At 37.5% G+C, this 22,229-nt stretch overlaps 1 protein-coding gene and 1 pseudogene across 1 annotated transcript; both read right to left on the bottom strand.

Moving 5' to 3' along the window:
- Positions 1 to 572: 572 nt before the first annotated feature.
- On the bottom strand, positions 573 to 5,857 carry LOC139785532 (protein unc-50 homolog; annotated as a pseudogene).
- A 249-nt stretch (positions 5,858 to 6,106) lies between these two features.
- On the bottom strand, positions 6,107 to 9,070 carry LOC139785533 (anamorsin homolog). The gene is given in 8 exon segments (XM_071724708.1): positions 6,107 to 6,430; positions 6,534 to 6,646; positions 6,766 to 6,888; positions 7,021 to 7,031; positions 7,178 to 7,413; positions 7,415 to 7,835; positions 7,962 to 8,129; positions 8,501 to 9,070. Coding segments are annotated over 8 exon segments (1,209 nt in total). The 5' UTR covers positions 8,524 to 9,070; the 3' UTR covers positions 6,107 to 6,316.
- Positions 9,071 to 22,229: the final 13,159 nt, after the last annotated feature.

Genomic DNA, 22,229 nt, shown 5'->3' with positions numbered 1-22,229 from the left:
CGTCAAAAGACATCTTAAAAGAAAATAGTTACCTTGTTATGGGCCGCGCGGGTACAGGATATAATAAGCAGGGGCGGTGCCGACGCGACTCACCATCCGCTGGATGTAATCTGTTAGCAACAAACAATTCACTCACTCACAAAAAGAGATATTGTCTCAGAGATATCGCAATATGTCAACAATATAACCTTCACTCACTCACAGATGATGAGATAATGTCACGGTGTATCGACAATAATTTTTAGTCGTAGCTATCACCAGATAATTGGTAATAGCTACGATTAGCTGATCGCTACACACACCTTACACACGAGAGTACACGTACAATAACTCGATGACTCCGTGTTGCAAATTTTTGCATGCGCAAAACTGGTAATGAGTTTCGAGACGCTGCCTGCTGGGCACGTGTTCTGTAACTAATTACCGATAATTATCGGTGTCGGTAAGTGTGATTATGGAATACGCGCGCAGCATTCCAGACAGCACGCACGTCCAAAAACGGGATATAAAGGATATGGCGCAAACGGTTTTCATAAAGAAACGTTAGATTGGAAGGAATGTGAAGAAATAGAAAAGTTTTAGAAAATATATATTTCACAGTATATGTTATATTTCACAGTATGTGGTGTAATAAATTTTATCCGTTCCTTTCTCTCTCTCTCTCTCTCTCTCTCTCTCTCTCTCTCTGATCTTCAGAAAAAAAATGTGTAATCTAGGCCACGCTACAATAAGATCGCAATTAATATCGGACAGATGCGCTTTTTAATCGCTCCTACAGTCGGAAGAGTTAGCGAGTTAACATAAGTATTATTTACTCAGAACATAATTTACTCACATATATTTCCTCACTGTTACAAAACATTTCTTTCTGTACTAAAAAAAAACTCAATTATTTTTAGCGCTCTAAATCGTAATTAAAACCGTAAAACGTAAATGAAAATACAAAGTAATCCTCTCGCATACACGTTCATAGACGATATGACAAAAATCCGATATTTCACAGATACTACGTTTACGCGAGCGTTACTTCTGTAGTAACTTACGATATATCACTCGTTTACGCGGAGTAAATTATCGCAAGTTACTACAAAATCCCGTTTACGCGAAGAAAAATTCCGTTTACGCGAAGGAATTATCGTAAGTTACTACAAAAGTAACGCTCGCGTAAACGTAGTAAGAGCCCGGTAACGATAGAATTCCATAACCAAATAACTGACATTAATGCCGGCGCATAACGTAGTAATGTATATCAGCAGCATTATGGGTAGGCTTGACAATATCAGATGCGTTTTATGGAGTATCTCGACATTTGCGTAGCCGAGAAACGTAATGTAAATGTAAAATAGCTTATAGCTATGAACCAAAAGGTGTTTCCGACAAACCGCGCCGAAAACGTATCGTTGTTTATCAAAGCATTGTATAGAAATAACTGTAAGATGTGAAGTATGATTAACGGGAGAAACATCGCATTCAAATGGATGTCGAACGCGTAGCCTGATTCAACGTCTTGCGTTCTGTCTATCCTGAGATACCGATTGCTCATAAACCAAAACACCGTTGCTATTAACAATCCAGTGGTTATGTAATCGACGAATACCATATAAAATAACAACTTTACAAATTGGAAGAATCTTAAACTGAGTACTAAGCGAAACCAACAGTAGATATGCAGAGGCAGCACGTAACCAGCACCAAAAACGCCGGGTCGTCTCTCGCAAATTGTGACTTCGTCTGTTTTCTGTTTTGGAAGTTTCTGTACACTTTCTGCGGCGCCACGAACAGAAAGATCATCTGCCAAACGGCGAACTCGAAGTCCATTTGCTCAAACTTCAGCAATTTTCTTAGATATTTGTAGCACTTGGTCGCCGCGCCTATGCAGTTGTGCCTGTAAACGATCGGCATCGGCAACGAGGACGAGAATTCTGTCGGGACGGGCGAGTGGCACCGGCTCGTCGGCGGCGAAGTGGAATACTTCATTCTCGATCCTTTTGACAGCTCGCACCTCGCGTGATATTATTCTCGACGGACAAGCATACCCTCTCAATAAATTTGCGACCGGGAAATCGAAATACACAAGTAGACCGCCTCGATTACATAAAATCTGATTTCGGTGTGGAAATAGCTAAGATAATAAAATCGATCTCGCTTCTATTAAGAGTACAATTTTTTCTCGGGATCTACTTCCCCCTCGTGATAAAACTAAAAATTAAAAAATAAAACTTGGATCAAACCGCACGGATACAAAAAGGGAAAAAAACGTACTAGTCTCGATACGAGCAGTTCTCCAATCTGAAATAGAAAAATTGCGTGTCACAATAAGTTTTTGAATTTAGATCCATGAAAATATTTATTCAGATAGTACCAATGGTTTATTTACTTAATAAAGTCACATATTTATTTAGAATTAGATAGCTTTACTTAAATGTAAATTAAGTAAATAAGCCATTTGTACTATCTAAATAAATATTTTCTTGGATCTAAATAATTCTTTTTTCAGTGTATACCAAATCTTGTATAAATATACCTTGTGTGTATGCTGCCTACTTAATTTCCTTGACCTCTTCCTCTGCCTCTTCCTCTTCCTCCATCTCCTCTTCCTCTTCCTCTTCCTCTTCCTCTGCCATAATAGTGGCTGCTGTATGTGTCGCTCATGTGGAACAAAAATTGGAAAAATGTTTTTGCCTTTCGATGTTTGCCAGCTTTCGTGCCCCTTCCTCTTCGTACTATAATAAAAAAGTAAGTCATTAATATTTATAATTATAAATATAAACAATTATATATGTGCAAATTAATATGTATGATTTACCTAAATCAGCGAGGCCGGCAGCAGCGGCGGTACGCGAAGGGCCGGCAGCAGCGACAATATTCGAAGGGCCGGCAACAGCGGCGATACTCGAAGGGCCGGCAGAAACAGAGGTTTTCGAAGGACCAGCAGCGGTGGGGTTACTCGAAGAACCGGCAGCAGTGAAGATATTCGAAGGACGGGTAATAGTGAAGATACGAGAAGGATTGGCTGCACCACTCGAAGGGCCGGTAGCAACAGGGATACTAGGATTGGCTGCACCACTCGAAGGGCCGGTAGCAACAGGGATACTAGGATTGGCTACAGCGGCAGCACTCAAAGGACCGGCAGTAGCAGGGATACTAGGATTGGCTGCAGCGGCAGCACTCGAAGGACCGGCAGCAGTGGCGGATCTCGAAGAGCCGACAGCAGCAGCAGTACTCGAAGAGCCGGCAGCAGTAGCGGTACGCAAAGGACCGGCAACAGTGGAAGAATTCGGAGGAACGGAAAAATCAGACTCTTTGAATAGGAGCTCCAGCTCCAAGTCTTCCATTTCAATCTAAAATATTTGTAATATATTAAAATTAAAAATAAACATGTTATAAATATACTTTTTTTTTATAGTTACGTCATTTTCAGCTTCGCAAGATTGATGATTTTTTTCAGAAGTCATTTTCTGCGCGACGAGCGACGACGAGCATGCGAACGATGCCAAGAGCAACGATGACTGACACGAAAAATCTGAAAACGAGACGTTTGTTGTAAAGACGAGACGTTTGTCATGGACGTAATACATGCACTATAAAAATCTCAGGTTCAGGTGAGAAGGCATTAATGATCGCGTGATACATACAACAGTCTTAGACGACTTAAAGCCTTTGCACAAGACTCTCGTATATAACATAGCATAACGTAACGTGCAGTGTCAATAGCTGCGTTCTGCCGATACTCCGCTAGCCTAACAATCGTGAGCAATCGCTCGTTTCCTCTCCTTTCACCCAATGGATTAAAAGGAGAGGAAACAAGCGACTGCTCACGATTGCTAGGCTAGCGGAGTATCGGCTGAACGCATCCAATAACCGATACGTTTCTTGTGCGTTAACCCATGTTACGTTATACTACGCTACGCTATCACACGAGTCTTGTGCAAAAACTCTTACGTTTGTCTCTACTCTACGTTTGTCTCTAATCTAATTCACAATTACAATAAACGTATGCACTTACGTATCTCTCTGCTTCTTGTTTTTCTTCTTTACGAACGAATACGGCGAGCACTCGATCCGGGCTGGATTTAACAACGACCATCAACAATTGCGAAACGCAACTTTCGTGTGTGGCGCCTTCGCTTTTGTGGTGCATAGCATTGATTGGTTAATCAGAAAATTTTTACAAGATGGTAACATTGAGCGCGTTCAGCAGACACAACTGTTGAGTTTGTCTTATCAACACTCTGCGTCGATTAGTTGGTTCTAAAAGTAAAAGCCAATCATGTTCGACCGCTACTGAGCGGCTTGGTCTGCTGAACGCGACCATTGGTAAAATGGTAACATTGGGCGCGTTCAGCAGACAAAACAGACCAGTAAACGCTCAGTAATTCTGTAACATGATTGGTTCTTGCCTTTAGTTTTTCACTAGAATTAAGACTGGTATTCGTAGTCAAATCTTATATTTTCGACCGTCTTAGGCCGGTATTCATAGTCAGTTCTTATATTTAAGACCGTCTTAAGTACAATCTTAAGACGTCATGAACCAATCACAGAGCCGTATTAGCATCTTAAGACATTACTTAAGACGGTCTTGAAATAAGAACCGACTATGAATACCGACCTAAAGGCTTTCGCACATGAATTGCCATAATAACCATTACGCAACGGCCGTGTCCAGCCGAACCTCCGCTAGCAATTGAATGTGATTCGTTCTTTCCTTTGGATCCAACATCAAAACCGCTACCAAACAAACGACTGTTAGGCTAACGGAGTTTCTGCTGAACGCAGCCAGTGACTACGTTTACACGGTACCGTTAATCGGGTTTTATAACATCGGTAGTTCTTAAGGCCATCGCACACAAAATTGGATAGGCTGCATAAACATAGCATAAGATCGGTGGACCAATGAGCATCCAGCATAAAGTCGCCATATTGATTTACATAAGATGCTCATTGGTCCAGCGGTCTTATGCTATGCTTATGCAGCCTATGCAATTTTGTGTGCGATGGCCTTTAGGCCGGTCAATTACAGCTATTCCATTCTTCTGAAAAATGATTACGATTGGTCTTCCTGACAACTACCGATGTTATAAAACCCGATTAACGGTGTCATATAAACGTAGTCGGTATATTGTTATTGCTTTACTTTAACTTTATGTATTCTAGAAGACGATAGAAATGAGCCGTAAGCAGAAGTAAAGCCAGCGGCACACGGAGCACATATATTTTCCTGCTGGATTGCTTGCAATCTAGTAAATTACTATCAGAAATAAATTTCCGAGATTTCGCGGTGCCGAAACCTGAGTTTCGAAACTTGAGAGTCTCTCTCTCTCTCTCTCTCTCTCTCTCTCTCTCTCTCTCTCTCTCTCTCTCTCTCTCTCTCTCTCTCTCTCTCTCTCTCTCTCTCTCTCTCTCTCTCTCTCTCTCTCTCTCTCTCTCTCTCTCTCTCTCTCTCTCTCTCTCTCTCTCTCTCTCTCTCTCTCTCTCTCTCTCTCTCTCTCTCTCTCTTTGCTCTCGAGTTTTTACTCGCAGGTGGAGACGCACCATTACAGCGCATTCTAAAACTTTTTATCGTTTAATTCTTTTCGAGAATGTATGCCTTGTGTGTATAGAACAATTCAACGTTAATAAAAGATATTTCTCGAAATTTAGTGCCGCGCGTCGTTTTTCGGAGTTTCTCGTCTTTTTTACTTTTGCAAAAATGTATAAGATAGAGAAAGAGAATTATTGAACCATTCGCGGTCAATACTAAAATATTTCGTGATATATGTTTTTAAGATAGAATTTAAGTAACTATTATTATAAATATAGACTTTTTTTCAAATCTGGTATTACTCTTAACAATTATCTTTTATTTATATGATTATTTTATTGAGAAAAAGGATATGAAATAAGATTGAATTATAATTAATTTAAGTACATGCACTTTTATATATATTTATTGAACCATTCGCGGTCAATACTAAAATATTTCGTGATATATGTTTTTAAGATAGAATTTAAGTAACTATTATAAATATAGACTTTTTTTCAAATCTGGTATTACTCTTAACAATTATCTTTTATTTATATGATTATTTTATTGAGAAAAAGGATATGAAATAAGATTGAATTATAATTTAAGTACATGCACTTTTATATATATTTAAAGAACAATTATTTTATCTATTTTGTACATAATATGTAGACGTATACAAGAGAAATACTTGAAATAGAATTTTAAATATAATTAGAATCATACAGAAATAGCGTAATTACTTGCATAAATGAAAACAAATCGCGTTAGATTAAGTTATCACAATTGTATTCTAATAAGGAGAAAACAAACTCAAGAACCATCAGTTAACTGAGTTTCCGGCAAAACCACTTTTTCCCCTGGTTTGAAGGCAGGCATTCCAAGATAAGGACAACTGGCACATCTGAATGCGTCTCCTAGATAACACTAAACAAAACATAAAAATTTGACATTTAAATTTATACAGTTACATCATTAAATATGACACTTTGATGAATTTCGTGAAAAAAAGCAATAGTATGAAACGTACACTTCCACAAGAAGATTTAACAGCATTTTCCGGTGCATCTTTGCCACTTAATTCTTCTGCGAGTCCACATGAACAGTCCTTGCACGCTTTTCGCTTACCCGTTGTCGCACAGACTGAAAGTATTAAATATGTAGATAGATATGTTACACAAATTCACAAATTCTCTTTGTCCAATTGTAAACGAAATGGAAATGACATACGTATATCATTTCTAATATAACGGAAATCTCACCTTTTAAGGATGACGCATCTGGCTTCACAAGCTCCGATTCATCCAAAAGTTCGTCTTCATCTATTAAATCTTCTTCTACCGGGCCATACATTAGTTGCCTTGTTTGCGAATGAAATTTATTCGCTCAACGTGCGCGGACCTGTTCGGACGTGTTTTGTCCGGAACGAAAATTTTTTAAGTATTGCGACTGATACTGTCTGCATTGATCCTCACTCAGTTTTTTAGTGATTTCCATTTAGACTTTGCCACGCTAACAGTCATTCAGACTTTTACGCAAACAGGGGAAAATGCTGGCCATATTGACCTCGTACTAGAGGCAGGTGCCAATGCAAATCAAAGAAGAAGAAGAAGCGAATGAAATGGGAATACTGGAACCTACCTAAATTATAACAGAAAGCTATGCAAGGTTTACTCAAATGATGGTTTACTCGCCAATACTGTGCCAACTTCTTTTATATCGCTATATACTTTTAACAAAAGATTTGTACTCTCCAGATCGAAGCCCTTCGGGTCTGTATCTTTTACTTTGAAACCAGATAATTTCAAGCTAGATATTCTGTCGGAATACAAATGTGTGCCGGGCTTTCTGTTTGGTAGCGGTTCACGAATGACAAGCAAACCGTTGGGTTTCAAAATTCTTAATGCTTAATGCGGCTAGGAAATCCTCGTTCGTGAAGAATTGTTTAAAAATAGCGATGACGACGTCAAACGTAGATGCACCATAAATCTCTCCAATTAATCGAAAACCTTGTATATCGTGTTCTAGAATACAGAATAGATTAGCATTCTTTTCATTGTTATAGAGAAAAAGCATTTTGCAAACAACGTACACATAAATTTTCCACGTCACAAAAATCGGGTAAATGAAATCACCTTTATTTATTATATCTGCAATTTGCAATTTGCCAGAATGTCCGACGTGTTGCTTGATCATGGCAATAAAATCTGCCAGGTCATTCGAGGACACGTCGTTGCCTGACACAACGAGAACCTCGTGTCCCTCCTTGACGAGAAACATTATGTCGCGACAGCGATTGACGTGGCGAACGATAATTCTCAGGGAACCAAATCTGCAAACAATCAGTATCCTTTGTGGAGTACAACGTAAACGAAACTAGAAAAATAGCTAGTCTTCAGAAACCGGGCTTACGCAAGATTGGATAAGCGTACCTCTCAGGTCCGAGTTTTGAGGTTACCTTGTTGTATGTATTCTCGAGCGAACGACTGTCGAGAGTGCCGAGCAGTGCTGAGACACGTGCACGCGTGTATCGCCTCGTTCAGGTGTCAAGGAAATACGGGGCCCAGTTCCTTTCGCTTGCGTCTTTCTTACTCGAATTCTCTTTTTTTTTTCTTGTATTTTTATACTTCGCGTAAACGAGAAAATAAGTTACTAATACAGAAATAACGCTCGCGTAAACGTAGTAAGTAACAGTGTGGGTGCGTTCAGCCGACCCTCCGCTAGCCTAGCAATCGTGAGCAGTCGCTCGTTTCCTCTCCTTTTAATCCATTGAGTGAAAGGAGAGGAAACGAGCGATTGCTCACGATTGCTAGGCTAGCAGAGGGTCGGCTGGACTCAGCCAGTCTCGCTCCGACACTACCGTGTCTCTCGAAAATAGGTTAACTGAACTGATGTGTCGTAACTTACGACGATCTTGATATCTGTCACGTATCAGGATTATACTTCTGTAGTATAATAATAAATATATATAATATATAATAATTAATAATAACTTACGATAAAACAGGACTCCTCGGCATCAGCTCCCTACCGTCAATATATAAAATCACATCACGGTCGGTCTCGCTCCGACGACACTACCGTTCTCTCAACAATATAGGTTAAGTTAAAGTGAACTGACTGTGACGTGACAGCGCGCTGAACGTACTATCTGCACTGCGCGCAGTACAGCACACACGTATGAACGCAACTATATATCTGCACTGCGCGAAAGCGCCGCCAGTGTCGAAAAAGTGAAAAGGACGCGGCGATTTCAGCCAATGATGAAAATGATGGCCTGGCATGAGAGACGGTCGACGTAGAAAGTATCTTAAAAATAAATTTTCACATTTGGACTTTGCGTCGCAATATCTCCGCTCGTAGGGCACGTAGCGGAAAATTATATAGGAGATACCCCCCCTATTTTGACCCCAACTATCGATCAAGCCTACTTAGAACTTGATCCGTTCGCTCGTTATCAAGATCTCAACATCTTGAGTACTCGCAACCCGTCGCGTCGCGTAAAAGAGTCACGGTCGGTCTCGCTCCGCGTGTACTTGGCGCGAGACACTACCGTGTCTCTTGATATTTTAATAAAATATTTTTATTTTGTACTGTTCCTCTATAATTCTTTATGACCACTAAAAAATACACATGTAAACTTTGTATTTAAATATCTTGTATTCCCTTGTTAAAGAGCGAGACCAAAAATGAGGCTTTTTTAGCCCGTTTTGGGGTCCTCGCATTTTGAAACGAATTTCATGCCAAATGATTAGTATTGATGAGACAATAATCCAGGAAAAATTTTAAGATGAGCATATGATTGGTTTTAGAGATATGAAGGGTCAAAGTGGTGAGTTTTCCATTAGATATTATGATACAATTCAACTGATATTCATGTCAAAAATTATTTCCTTCACTATTCCAATGTTTTTTGGGTCGCTGATTACGAATCTGTTCTCAAAAATTAAAAAACTCAAGAATTCAATATGGCGGATCCAATATGGCGGACATAAATAATAAAAACTCGTTAATTTGGATTGAAACTCTGCATTCGGGGGTTTTTAAGGTTGCTGATTACGAATTTACTCGTTCTTAGCGTTACCCGGAACTAACGGCGAGGACGTGACGAGATTTTAGTTCCATTTTTTTTCGTTTTTTTTGTTTTTATTTGTTTTTTTGTATTTTTTGTTTTTATTTTTTTTTGTATTATTTGTTTTTTATTTTTTTTTGCATTTTTCTTTGTTTATGGACATAAGCGTCTAAAAAAATACGTGGTCAGTGGGACTGACCACCGTGCATCTAAGGGTTAAGGCAAGATCGGAAACTGATTCTGCTAATCAGGATCAGTTCAACAGATGATTCAGCCAGTCAAGGCAAGATCAGTAAGCTGTTAAGGTAATGGAGCAATTTTACGTCTGTGGTCTTTGGTTACTCTTCTTAGGAATAGTAATGGATATGTTACAGATTTCAGGATTGGGTATATGTATTCCATTATATTGTCCATATCCAAGATACCAGACAATTGTCATAATATGGCTGCAGCAGCCAACAGTTCTAGCACCACTTTCGCATGTGCAAAAGTATTCTTTGATCGAATCGCGTCCCATCAAAATTCGATCCACAAGGACGAAGATATGATGGTGTTTTCCACCACGGTATCTTGATTTCATGTAGGCCTTGATTAATAAGGGATCCTGAACTCTAATACCGAAGTTTGCGTAATCAATAGCTGCAGTTCGATGTCTTGGGGCTGGTTGAAACTTGTGAACAAGAAAAATACCTTCGTTCTGATGCTCTGCATAGTATGAAATAGCATTCCTAATCTGATAAGGACCAAGGCTGAGGTAATATAAATCATCCAGCGTAAGTTGAGGGAACCGAAGAAGTTGATTGTTGTCGATATTATCAAGTGCTGTAAATTCCACCTCTAGATACGGTGATTTAACTTGTGAAAGATTGAATTGTTCTACAATAACTTTCAAACGATTTGCAATGTTCACTCGAGATTTCATCACTACTGCAATATCCTCGTGCATCTTGTCACTAAGAATAGGTTTGTGAAATAAGTTCAAAAATGCAAAAGCAACTTGTAGAGATTTGTAGTCACGATCTAATGTTGCATTATGAGCTGGTAGAGCAAAGATTTTGAATTTGCTTTTTAGTCGACCGAAAACTTGTTCAATTATCCAGCGCACTTTAGTGACGTATCTCGAGGTATTTGCCTCTAAAGTGTCCAGTTGACCAAGTCCTGGACAATGAACGCGTAACCCCTTATCGCTAAGAAAGTTTAGGACATCTCGGAAGCCACGATCAACTAAAATAACGTCACCTTCGTGAATGATGCTCATTTCGGTTACATATCTGCTGAAACAATCTTCTAGTATAGACGCGTCGTTGTGAGTAGCATCAAAAGGACCAAGAACGAAATGTACCCAACCATCAGGTGTACATCCCACCATAGGTTTTACGAGTGGCATTTTTTTCTGCTCGCTCCACAATTGCTTTTGACCTGAGAAATTCTTGGACTTTTGTGCGAGGCGGTAGGTAGCATCAAATACAACACAAGCTTTATCATCTGGAATATCAAATAGTATTTTGGCCATGGATGTATTATGACCGATCAATATTGAACGGCAATTGTTATTAATGAATTTTGGAACTAGATTTTCAAATAAATCTTCTGTTGCCAAAGTAATATAATTAGCAATTGTTTGCTTGCAAACTCCAAATAAAAAGGCAAGTTGTTCATTAGAAACAGCAGTACGTAACTTACAAAGAAGTACACCCACCTGATTAACATTACTTTTTTTGGTGTAATCGCAGATTTGTCTAAATTGATCTTTATTGTAACCAAACCATGTCTTGAAAATATCATCGTTAATCAAATCGATTTTGTTCATATCAAAGACTGTTTGATTATTTTCTTTCAAATTATGATAATATTTAAACATAGTATTGCTAATCAAGATTTGTTCTTCAGCTCCCACTTCCTGGCCTCGTTTGACAAATGGCCAGTAATTATTAATTCCTATATGTTTACTACACATGCGAGCTTCAGGTGGAATAAAGAACTTGTAATTCATGAGAAGATCATGACAAATCACATTTGGAACTCTAATTAAGTTTTCAATATTCTTACAATAAAATGTGCATCGATTATGAGAGCTAAGACCTTTTCTATAAATAGATAAGTCAGGTTCGTTAGGATCAATTGAAATACTAGGTGTTTGTTTAGTTATTTTGTAGCATGATTTGCAGATTTTAGTTTGAGGTGGGATATCATTTAATTCGTTCAATTTACGTTTCTTTGAGTTATTAAATTGTCGTAAGTTATTAAGAACTGTTAATGGATTGGAAATATTTTCAATAGTATAAAACTTGTCATCTTTATTTCGCTTTTGCTTATCACAGCCCAAACATTTAGTAAAAGGCATTTTTTACTAAAGATTTCAAATCTCTCAGCCAGCAATTGCTTAAAAACTATTCCACAAAAATGTTATCTAATTTTGATACTAATAGCAATAAAAGATAATAGCAATAAAAGATATTTAAAAAACTTGCAAAGTATTAATGTGATTATAGATTTATAAATATGACTTAAATAAAAATATGACAAGATTATGCAACGCTTTATAATTTTTAATATAATTGCGCTTAACACAAAGACAAAAATCGCATCAACGTATGGATATCATGCCACAAATAATAATTACAGTGCACACAGAACTTTCTGCTTTATTATATCTGATAACTTTAATTTTATAGTAGTGGAAAATGAATTTGGTAAATCTGAAGGAGAGCTCACTCCTCACCGATTTCGATGGAATTAGACTCAATTGACGCGTTTTTGCTCAAAACGACCGAATCTGGCAGAAAAAAGCGTCGCTCTGCCCCGCGACGCGAGATATTAAACATTAAACTCTGCTGGTAAGGTTGCGTTCGCTTTGAGCGCTTTCCTACTGAAAGCGTCAGTCTATCTTTATTGCTCATTACACGTTGAAAAAAATGGAGTGATGCTTTCAGCACGAAAGCATTCAAAGCAAACGCAGCCTAAGTAATACAGTTTTAAATGTTGATTCTCTGCGCTTTAAAAGTATTTAAGTGTTTAAAGCGCGTCAACTAACCTATGTAGGACCTACATAAGTTAATTGACGTGCTTTAAGCACTTAAATACTTTTAAAGCGCGTCACTAAAGTATGTATAGGTTAGTGACACGCTTTAAAAGTATTTAAAACGCGTCAACTAACCTATGTAGGTCCTACATAGGTTAGTTGACGCGCTTTAAACATTTAAATACTTTTAAAGCACAGAGAATCAACATTTAAAACTCTATTACTTACCAGCAGAGTTGTCACGTGACCTTCTTCATCATTTCTATTTCGCTGCGCGTGCGGCCACGGAGCATGCGCATGTGACCGCGGGTCATGTTCAGTATTGCAAAATGTCGTCGGTATGACAGGAATTGTAACCTGATTCCTGTCAACTTTAACGTTTAATATCTCACGTCGTGGGGCAGAGCGACGCTTTTTTCTGCCAAATTCGGTTGTTTTGAGCAAAAACGCGTCGATTGAGCCTAATTTCATCGAAATCGGTGAGGAGTGAGCTCTCCTTCAGATTTACCATGAATTTGAGTTAAAATACTTATGTCCGCTATTTTGGATCTACCATTTTGAATATTGAAAATACAGTACCAAATTCGTAATTAGCGACCTAAAAAAACCCCACAAATCTAGTTTAAATAGAAATTAACGTGGTTTTTTTATTATTTATGTCCGCCATATTGGATCCGCCATATTGAATTTTTGAGTTTTTTAATTTTTGAGAACAGATTCGTAATCAGTGACCCAAAAAACATTGGAATAGTGAGGAAAATAATTTTTGACATGAATATCAGTTGAATTGTATCATAATATCTAATGGAAAACTCACCACTTTGACCCTTCATATCTCTGAAACCAATCATATGCTCATCTTAAAATTTTTCCTGGATTATTGTCTCATCAATACTAATCATTTGGCATGAAATTTGTTTCAAAATACGAGGACCCCAAAACGGGCCATTTTTGGTCTCGCTCTTTAAATCAAATTTTTTAATCTTATAAAATTGTTATCATACATTCTTTTTCTAATTGACACCATGTAAAGATTTTTCAAAGTAGTGCAACAATTATTTTTTGAGGCAATATATATGTTCTCTCTGTAATTGGCGCTGTAATTTAAAGAGATATTATTTCTTTTTTGTAATTGTATGGATGTCCGTACAAAGCATGTTCAAAGTCCATGTATTCATAGGATCTAGTTACTGTTTAGTTTATTCAATTCAATTAGTTTAAACTCTTTTAAAGAATTTTAATTTAAAGTTTTAAGTAAAATTTATCATAAAATAAATTTGAAATAAGATCAGAATAACTATAATTTTGCTTCTTAAAAATAATATTTAAATAGAAAGATTCGCACAAATAGATTACAAGTCTACATTTTAATTTTGTTATAATGAGATTATTTTGAAAATTTTAAATAAAAAGAAACGATTATTTATTAACAAATAGATAAGTAACACATAATTGTAAGATATTTTGATGTAAGTCACCGTATTTTAAATGCATGAAGTATTTTACAAATTTTTTGTAATTTTGAATAAAAAAATAGAAATAAGTAAATAAGAAGAAAAGAGATAAAGAAATTTCGAAATAAATATATTAAGAATTTTTATATTTACATTATTATATATTATGTGTGAAGTAAAGGTATAACACAAATAGTTTTATCTTCATTCAGCATAATATTTTTGGGCTAATTTAACAAATTTGTGAAGATATATTTTTGCTTTTTCGGAATATCTTAAAGCATATTCATTATTTGATAATATGCGACATGCAGCATAAAATAAAAGAAAATGTTTAAAAAGTTTCGGTTTTAATAATTTCTTAAAAAGCAAAGGAGGATAAATCTGGGATAAAGTTCCGAAAACGGCCCCCCTCCGATTTCGATGAAACTTTGTGAAAAGCTTCGTTTTGGATTAAAATGAAAACCCTTAAAAGGAATTTTGGCGACTCCTATGATAAAGCCATTTTTTAAGATAAAATGATAAAAAATATACGAAGACCTTCATAATTCTACGGGATGTTATAAATTGAACATATACTGTTTTTATTGAATAATTTTATGTTTTTATTATATACTTAGGGGAGACCGGGGCAATTCGTGACAATACGAAAAATTTCCCGCGCGGATAACTTCTATGCATTTGCTGGTAGAAACCTGTATTACAGACCATAGATGGGTCTAATGGTCCTCTATATTAGAACAAAATTCGGTGTGCGTATCTACAATGTTTCGTTGTCAGTGGCGGAAAAAGTGTTTACCTCGTGTAAAAGTAAATTTTTGAATCCACGGATATTTTGTGTTCAATACGAAGCAATTGCTTCCAGATTTGAAACGGTAAGTTTTACTTGTTCACCTGGCATTTACACACACATGTGTAACGCAGGTTGCATGCATTTATTTCTTGTCTGGGTTTTTCGGACCACGAAAGATAAAAAATGACGCTGGGGCATTTCGTGACATGACCGCCTGGGGTAATTCGTGACACATTGCGTGAACAATCCTGGGAAAACGATGACGATATATGACATCCCTTCAATCGTCACCGATTCTTTGCCTTCAGCCACAACAAGTACAAACATCAGGGCCGGATTCAAAGCAGCAGGAATCTTTCCTTTCAATCCTGACGTTTTTGGTGAGATCGATTTTTTACCCGGTCAAGTCACTGATCGAGGATGGAATGGAGATGACCAACCACAGCCAGGTACCTCAACTGAAAATGATGTGTCAAGGGCCTCAAACAATCCCTTCGATCGTTTCCAAAAGCGGGCAAAAGGAAAGTCACGACAAGAGGACGAAAACGAAAGAGAAGTGCAATTTTGACTGACGCTAATGAACTCGATGCACTTGTTGACGAAAATGACGAAAGAGTACAAAATAAAAAAAAGAATATAAGGATCAAGCTCCCCAAGAAACAGCCAGCTTGCAGAGGACGTGGACGCCCGAGAAAGATCGTTACTCGCAGTTCGGAAGACGACGAAAGCGAAGCCTAACGATTTTTTGCCCTTCCTATTCCATTTAATGTACAATTTGATTAATAAAAACCTTTTTTGAGTGAGTAAGTGTACGTTTTGATATAAATCATGAAAATAGGACGAATTCGGACATTGAAACCCGTTGAAAGAAGAATTGTCACGAATTGCCCCGTGCCTTGTCACGATTTACCCCGGTATTGGGGCAATTCGTGACACGAGACAGAGTGAGGCATTTCGTGTTCTACTTTAAAAGTAATGTGATGAAAAGACACAAATAAATATTTTTTGAAAACTAGAAGGTTGCACGATGAAAAAACCGGCTAAAACGTATTTTTATCTCAAATACTTATCTCAGAAAAAATTCAAAACCAAAAAATGTCACGATTTGCCCCGGTCTCCCCTACAGCAGAATACATTTCGACATATATATTAGTCATTTATGCCTTCCAATACTCAAAATAGCTTCTATATTTTCCAAACTTTTTTTTGTTAATAACTTTATATCAGTCATCTTTTGTCAATTGTTGTTGCAAGACTGGTACGTAGGTTAATGACGCGCTTTAAAAGTATTTAAGTGTTTAAAGCGCGTCAACTAACCTATGTAGGTTAGTGACGCGCTTTAAATGTATTTAAGTGTTTCCCTCCCACGCCTACGGCGGAGCCTCTTTCCCCGCATAATAAAACTAAACAAACTCCCAGCGTGATACCTAACTGCTTGAATTAAGATGCTTGATTATTGGCCCACCCTTGCAAAAATGTTAAAAAAGTTGCTAAACTTTGAAGTCGCAAAAAATCCTTTTTGTATGTCTTTTTTATTTAAAAGGAACCTATTCACAAAGTTTCACCTAAATCGGAGCACGGACATTTTCGGAAGAACAGCCCTATATTTTTTATCATTTTATCTTAAAAAATGGCTTTATTATAGGAGTCGCCAAAATTCCTTTTAAGTGCTTTTATTTTAACCCAAAACAAAGCTTTTCACAAAGTTTCATCGAAATCGGAGGGGGGCCGTTTTCGGAACTCCACCCTAAATCTGAGTTCAGTCGCTTTTAATTTAGCAAAATATTTCACTAATGATCTCGTTTTACGTTGATATTCACAAGGTATTTGTTCTGACATTTTTACCGATCTTTCTGTTAAAATTTGTTTTTGGCGATAATTAAACTTGAATGCTGAATTTTCAAGCCAAAATTCAAGTAATTTTTTCATAATTCCAATACAGCACAAATGCATAAAGTCGAGTACAAATTTAAGTATCATGTCTATTGGAGGCTTAATTTCTAAAAGCGGTAAAACTCCAGTATGATGCTCAGGTTGCTCTTGCATTCGAAAACTCCTGTCTGTTCTTTCATCACAACTATCAGAAGTGAATATCATTCTTCTCTCAAATCTTTCACCTCGTATAAGACATCGTTCACATGCAAAATAAGCAGTGTGACTTTTGCACTGTTTTAAAAAAGATCTGGCTGGTGTATCGCATGTAAAACATTTTATAAGAACTTTAAAGTGTTTACCATTAATTTCTGTACCGCTATTTAATGTATTTATTTTATTTATAAATTCCTTTAAAAGTAGTTCTATAGTACCTGGCTTTTGATCACCACAATATATAGCAACAGGAAATGGTTTATAAATGTCTGGAGAATAATCAATTTTTGCTAAAATTATCCATAATTGTTTTAAACTAGAACGAAATAATGGCATTCCATCTACGTTTAATATTAAATAAATCTCTTCATTATGAAGTTCAACATTTATGTTCTCAATTCCTTTTTTTATACCAAAATAAACGAATTCTCCGTCTCCTAAGCGTTAAATTTCATATTGTGCCGTTTTTGTACCAAGAAATGTTTTAGATGAGTCTGGCAATTGTGGAATTAAACGTCGCCTTAAAATATGCAATAGTTTATCTAAATGTGTTGCTCGAATATTGCAATCAACAGCCCATGTACGAAGCTCACTAATTTCATCCAATTCTTTGTTATTGTCGCAGTCAGCTTGAGAATATTCAATATCTATTTCGTCAGCATTGTTGTGTTCATCAGATTCATCGTTATCCTACAAAAGAAAAATTTTAATTGAAATTTAAAAAAAATATAAAAGAAACTTGTTAATGCATCAAACAATGTAGAAATAACGTGATGTACTTTTTAATGCTTCGAAAATACAATCATATCAATGAACATTATATATATATTTATTTATATTAAGGAGAGTTTTCTCCTGTAAGTTAGATTTATATATATATTACAAAATATTTGAAAGAGCATATCAAATATAAATTTTTATTTGTATTTTATATGAAACAAATTTTTCTATTTTAATTCTTTATCATGATATTAACAATAAATTGATACTTAAAGTATTTGATAGCAATGATAAAATTTGAAATCTCTACAAACAAATTACATTATTTTATACATTTAACTCACATTATGACTATATATATTACTGTTGTCATTATCAATGTCAGACACGTCTGCAAAATGTTGTTCACATTCAATATTGCTTGTATAAATGTTACCCAGAGAGAAACGCGAGATCGGATAGACATCTAGCAGACGTCTATCAGACGCATCTAACATAGATCGATAGACGCATCTAGATAGACGTCTAAGTGGCCTTTTTTAGACGCATATAATAGACGTCTAATAGACGTTCTGGGTAACCTTATTATAGACGTATAATAGACCTACCTCTATAGTAAAAGGACTAATTTACTTATTACTAAATTAACTAAATAATAATACGTACTCATTTATACAGGATAAGGAATTTGAAGTATGGCACAGTATTTTTCAAAATATTTAATTTCTGAGAAAAATGTTACAAGTAGAAATTGTAAAATTTAACATTATTGTAATTGAATGAATTTGATTATAATAATAACTAGCGACTTATTGTATTTGTCGAGAAAAATTATTTCATATATGTAATTTTCTTTAAACAAAATAACATAAATATGACGAACAATAACGCTCTTGATGTTTGAAAAAATATTGTAAAATAATTTTAATGTCGCTTAGAAAGAATATTATGGGACTTTTGTATGTAGAGAACTGATATTGTAATATTTCAAATGTTGATAATATATTACACAGTATAATATTATGTGTGTAAAACCCATAGTATATATTGTAACGATGCACCCCCGAAAACTGCATCGTTCCGGCGTAACACCCTGCCGAGGCCGCCCGGCCGACCATCCGCCGGGCGAGGAACGGGCACGGTGTGCCCACCTTATTTTAAACGCTAGCATATAACGATAGGAAGCCCGCGAACGGGCTTGCCGCGGCAACCGCCTCGACGCGCCGAACGGTGCCGACCGCGGCCGAAGACCGCCGAACGCGATCGCGGCGTCGGGACGCCGTATTTTCCGACCGTTCCGCCGCGCCATCGCGGCGCTCGCGGTCGCCGTCGCTACCCCCGCCACTGCGGAACGCCGCCGCGCCGGGTATAAAAGACGAGCGTTTTTAACGCTAAATGCGATTTTCCGATCAACGCTCCGACCGACCGCACCGATCCTGAATTCCCGCATCTCTCTAGCAAGTCAGAACGAGAGTAGAGCGCCTCCGGCATTCTCTGTCTTCACCGAGCGATTCTCGAAAGACGACAAGCTTTCTTCCACACCGCGCCCGCAAGTCAGAACGAGGGTAGAGCGCCTCCGGCATTCTCTGTCTTCGCCGAGTGATTCTCGATCGACGACCGGCTTTCTTCCACCGCGCGCCCGCAGGTCCGAACGAAGGTAGAGCGCCTCCGGCCCTCTCTGTCTTCGCCGAGTGATTCTCGTTAGACGACCGGCGTTCCTACATCACGCCCCGCTAGTCAGGACGAAGGTAGAGAGCCTTCGGCCTACTCTATCTTCACCGAGCGCTTCTCGATACCCGACCGGCTTCCCTGCACACGGAGTTACCCGAACGGGGGCAGAACGCGTCTCTGCCTCCACCGAGCGCTTCTCACCGGGTACTCCTACCACCTAACGCGCCGAATTGCAGCGATCTCGCCGCCGTATCCGCGCCCGCGCGCCCCGCGCCTTACTTCGCGCCACCCGTCACACACCGATCGCCCGACTCGATCGCCATCCGCGTGCATTCCCGCGCGCACCGCGTGCGCCCCGGCTCTGCGTCCTGCGCTCGCCGCACCATTGTACGTACCGCGACTGTTACACTGTGTTCTCAATCCATTGTAAACCTCGCGACCGTGCATCATAGAATAAACTCTGCCACGTTATTGTTAACCACGATACACTTCATTTTGCCGAACCTCACCGCGCGTCCGTTCCTCCGCACCTCCTTCGAACCCAGCCCAGCCGCGAGCTAGATCCGCGTTTCGAACACAGGTTGTTTTAATATTATAGATAGGGACAAAGTAGAAGTTTAGCGAAGATTAGTTAGTTTTTCTTTGTTGTGGAAGGACGAAGCTGTGGAAGGTGCTCTGCGGGATGTAGGGCTTTTATAGGTACCCTATTGTTTGCATGAGCTTCATGGACAGAGTATCGACCCACACGAACGACCAAAAAACAAGAAAAGGCTTATCCGTTGCATGATGCCATTACGACTCTACTATAATATAAAAACATAAATTTTCAAGTCAACTTTACTAGTCACATACAAGACGTTTGAGGCGTCGTGTATATTCTTTCTTCTATGACGAAAAAAAAATTAAAAAGATTGGAATAAATAGAATAAATATAAAAATATTCTTTTTAGTATCCGTTCTTTTAGTAACCACAGATAAGAAATTGACAGAAAGTACACGATGCCTGGAGCACTCTCTGCATATGTATAGTTTTATATATCGAGAAAAATCCTCTCTTGCACATAGGGTTTAAGCTGTAATACTAATGTGGTTTAATTCTTCCTTTGGCATTTCGCAGCCATGATCTGAGGGACTTCAATGCTTCACTCAGATCACTTTCTTCAAATTTTAACAACAGTGTACCTAAAAAATAAACGTATGGATTAAAAAATATCAACATTTGCTTAAAAAAAAGAATTAGCTGGATTTCGAAAAGCGCATTTTATCTATATACATATATAGCGCACATACATTTCACGGAACTCAACTACTCATTCAGACATTATACCTTGCACCAATTCCCATAATTTTGTGGATTTGAAAGCCAATTTAGTTCCATGACCATCGAAGTTATACTCTTGGGCAAGAGAGTTACTCATGAGGTTTGACATAAGTTTAGATACTGCTCGAGCTTCATCATTTCTCAAAGGAAGAGATTTCAAATAGTAACACTGAAATAAAAGGAGAATTTTGATACAGAAACAGATACGTAAAGGTTATCCGCCGTTACATTTTATCAAGTAAAGAAATGTATAATCTAATAATAAATAATAAGACTTGCAACACTTCCACTAACAACGTTTGCCAACTTTGACTAAAAGAAATGACAGAAGAGTATTAAAGGAAATGTAGCAAAATCTTAAACATACGACAATAATTCTAGGATAGGTCACCTATATAAACTTAAGGTATGCTGTAATATACTGATTGTCAGTTTAATTGGATACAATTTTTTTAAGGAGCAGCGTTTAGAGTGCTTTACGAGAGTTAAAATAAAGAGTATACTTCCACTTTCATCACAATCGTGCAGAAATAATACTTTCTTTTTTAATATTTTTTTCCAAACTTACAACTTTACGTAAAAATATTGAGTTTAATGGAGCTATCCCTCATGATTTTGACCTTAGCAAAATGTCTCAAAGTTTTTGTAAAAACCAAAATCAAGGTTATTATAGGGATGACTTTATTAAACTGAATATTTACTATAAAAACATATAAAACATCACTTACTGTGTCTGCAAGCTGCTCGTCTTTTGACAGAAAATTTTCAAACCTTTTGACCTGTTCAATGGTTTCTAAAGGAAGTGCAGGAATGTTTGGAGGTTTACAGAGAGTTTTTTCCTTTGGCAGTACAAATCTATTCAATTTACATTGAATTATAAGTACCAAGTCAAGTTTCGCACGCATATTGTCTACTTTTTGGTTTAATTTCGCCACGGATGCTTCCAGACCTGTACATAATAATTATAGATGACTACATAAATAATCAACCACAAACATTGAGAAAAAATAAAGCACATGTACTTCTCATCAAAATTTTAGAGTGATGTTTGAATTTGAAACAATTTACGGAAATAAGTTGATTTCTTACTATATTAACGTATAGTGTACCTGTATTCAATTGTGATGTCAAGACAGTCTGTGATGAAGCTAGTGAGGGTTCATCAGACTCATTGTCTATTTCACTTCTGTCTTCAGTAGTGACAAATTCATTGAACTCATCATCTCTTGGTGATGTCTGGCGTACAGAATCACTTGTGGAAAAACGATAGAGACCCTGAGTTTGAGTTACTGGGATCTCAGTTTTATCTGATAGAGACTGAGACAAAAGAGGCTGAATGTCCCTTGACATCTCATTACTAGGTGATGACTCTTCAACAGAGTGCGACTTTAACGATGAAACAATTGATGACGATTGTGATTCAGATCTGCAAGTCCCACTTGCCTCAAAAACCTTTGCTCGTAGTTCAGAGCACAATGTGCTATCAACTGCCTTCTTTCTCACAGGCAATTTATGAGAAATATTTCTCAACGACATTGCTTCCTTCCGTTGCTGTGCTTTATCAGCTGCCTGCTGCCTCAGATTA

The sequence above is a fragment of the Temnothorax nylanderi genome, unplaced genomic scaffold (assembly GCF_030848795.1).
Source record: "Temnothorax nylanderi isolate EJ_2023f unplaced genomic scaffold, tnyl_v1.0 TNYL_tig0823_pilon, whole genome shotgun sequence".
In the NCBI taxonomy this organism is placed as follows: Eukaryota; Metazoa; Arthropoda; class Insecta; order Hymenoptera; family Formicidae; genus Temnothorax; species Temnothorax nylanderi.
Note: the sequence above shows the minus strand (reverse complement) of the source record. Positions and strands in the feature narration are given on the sequence as shown.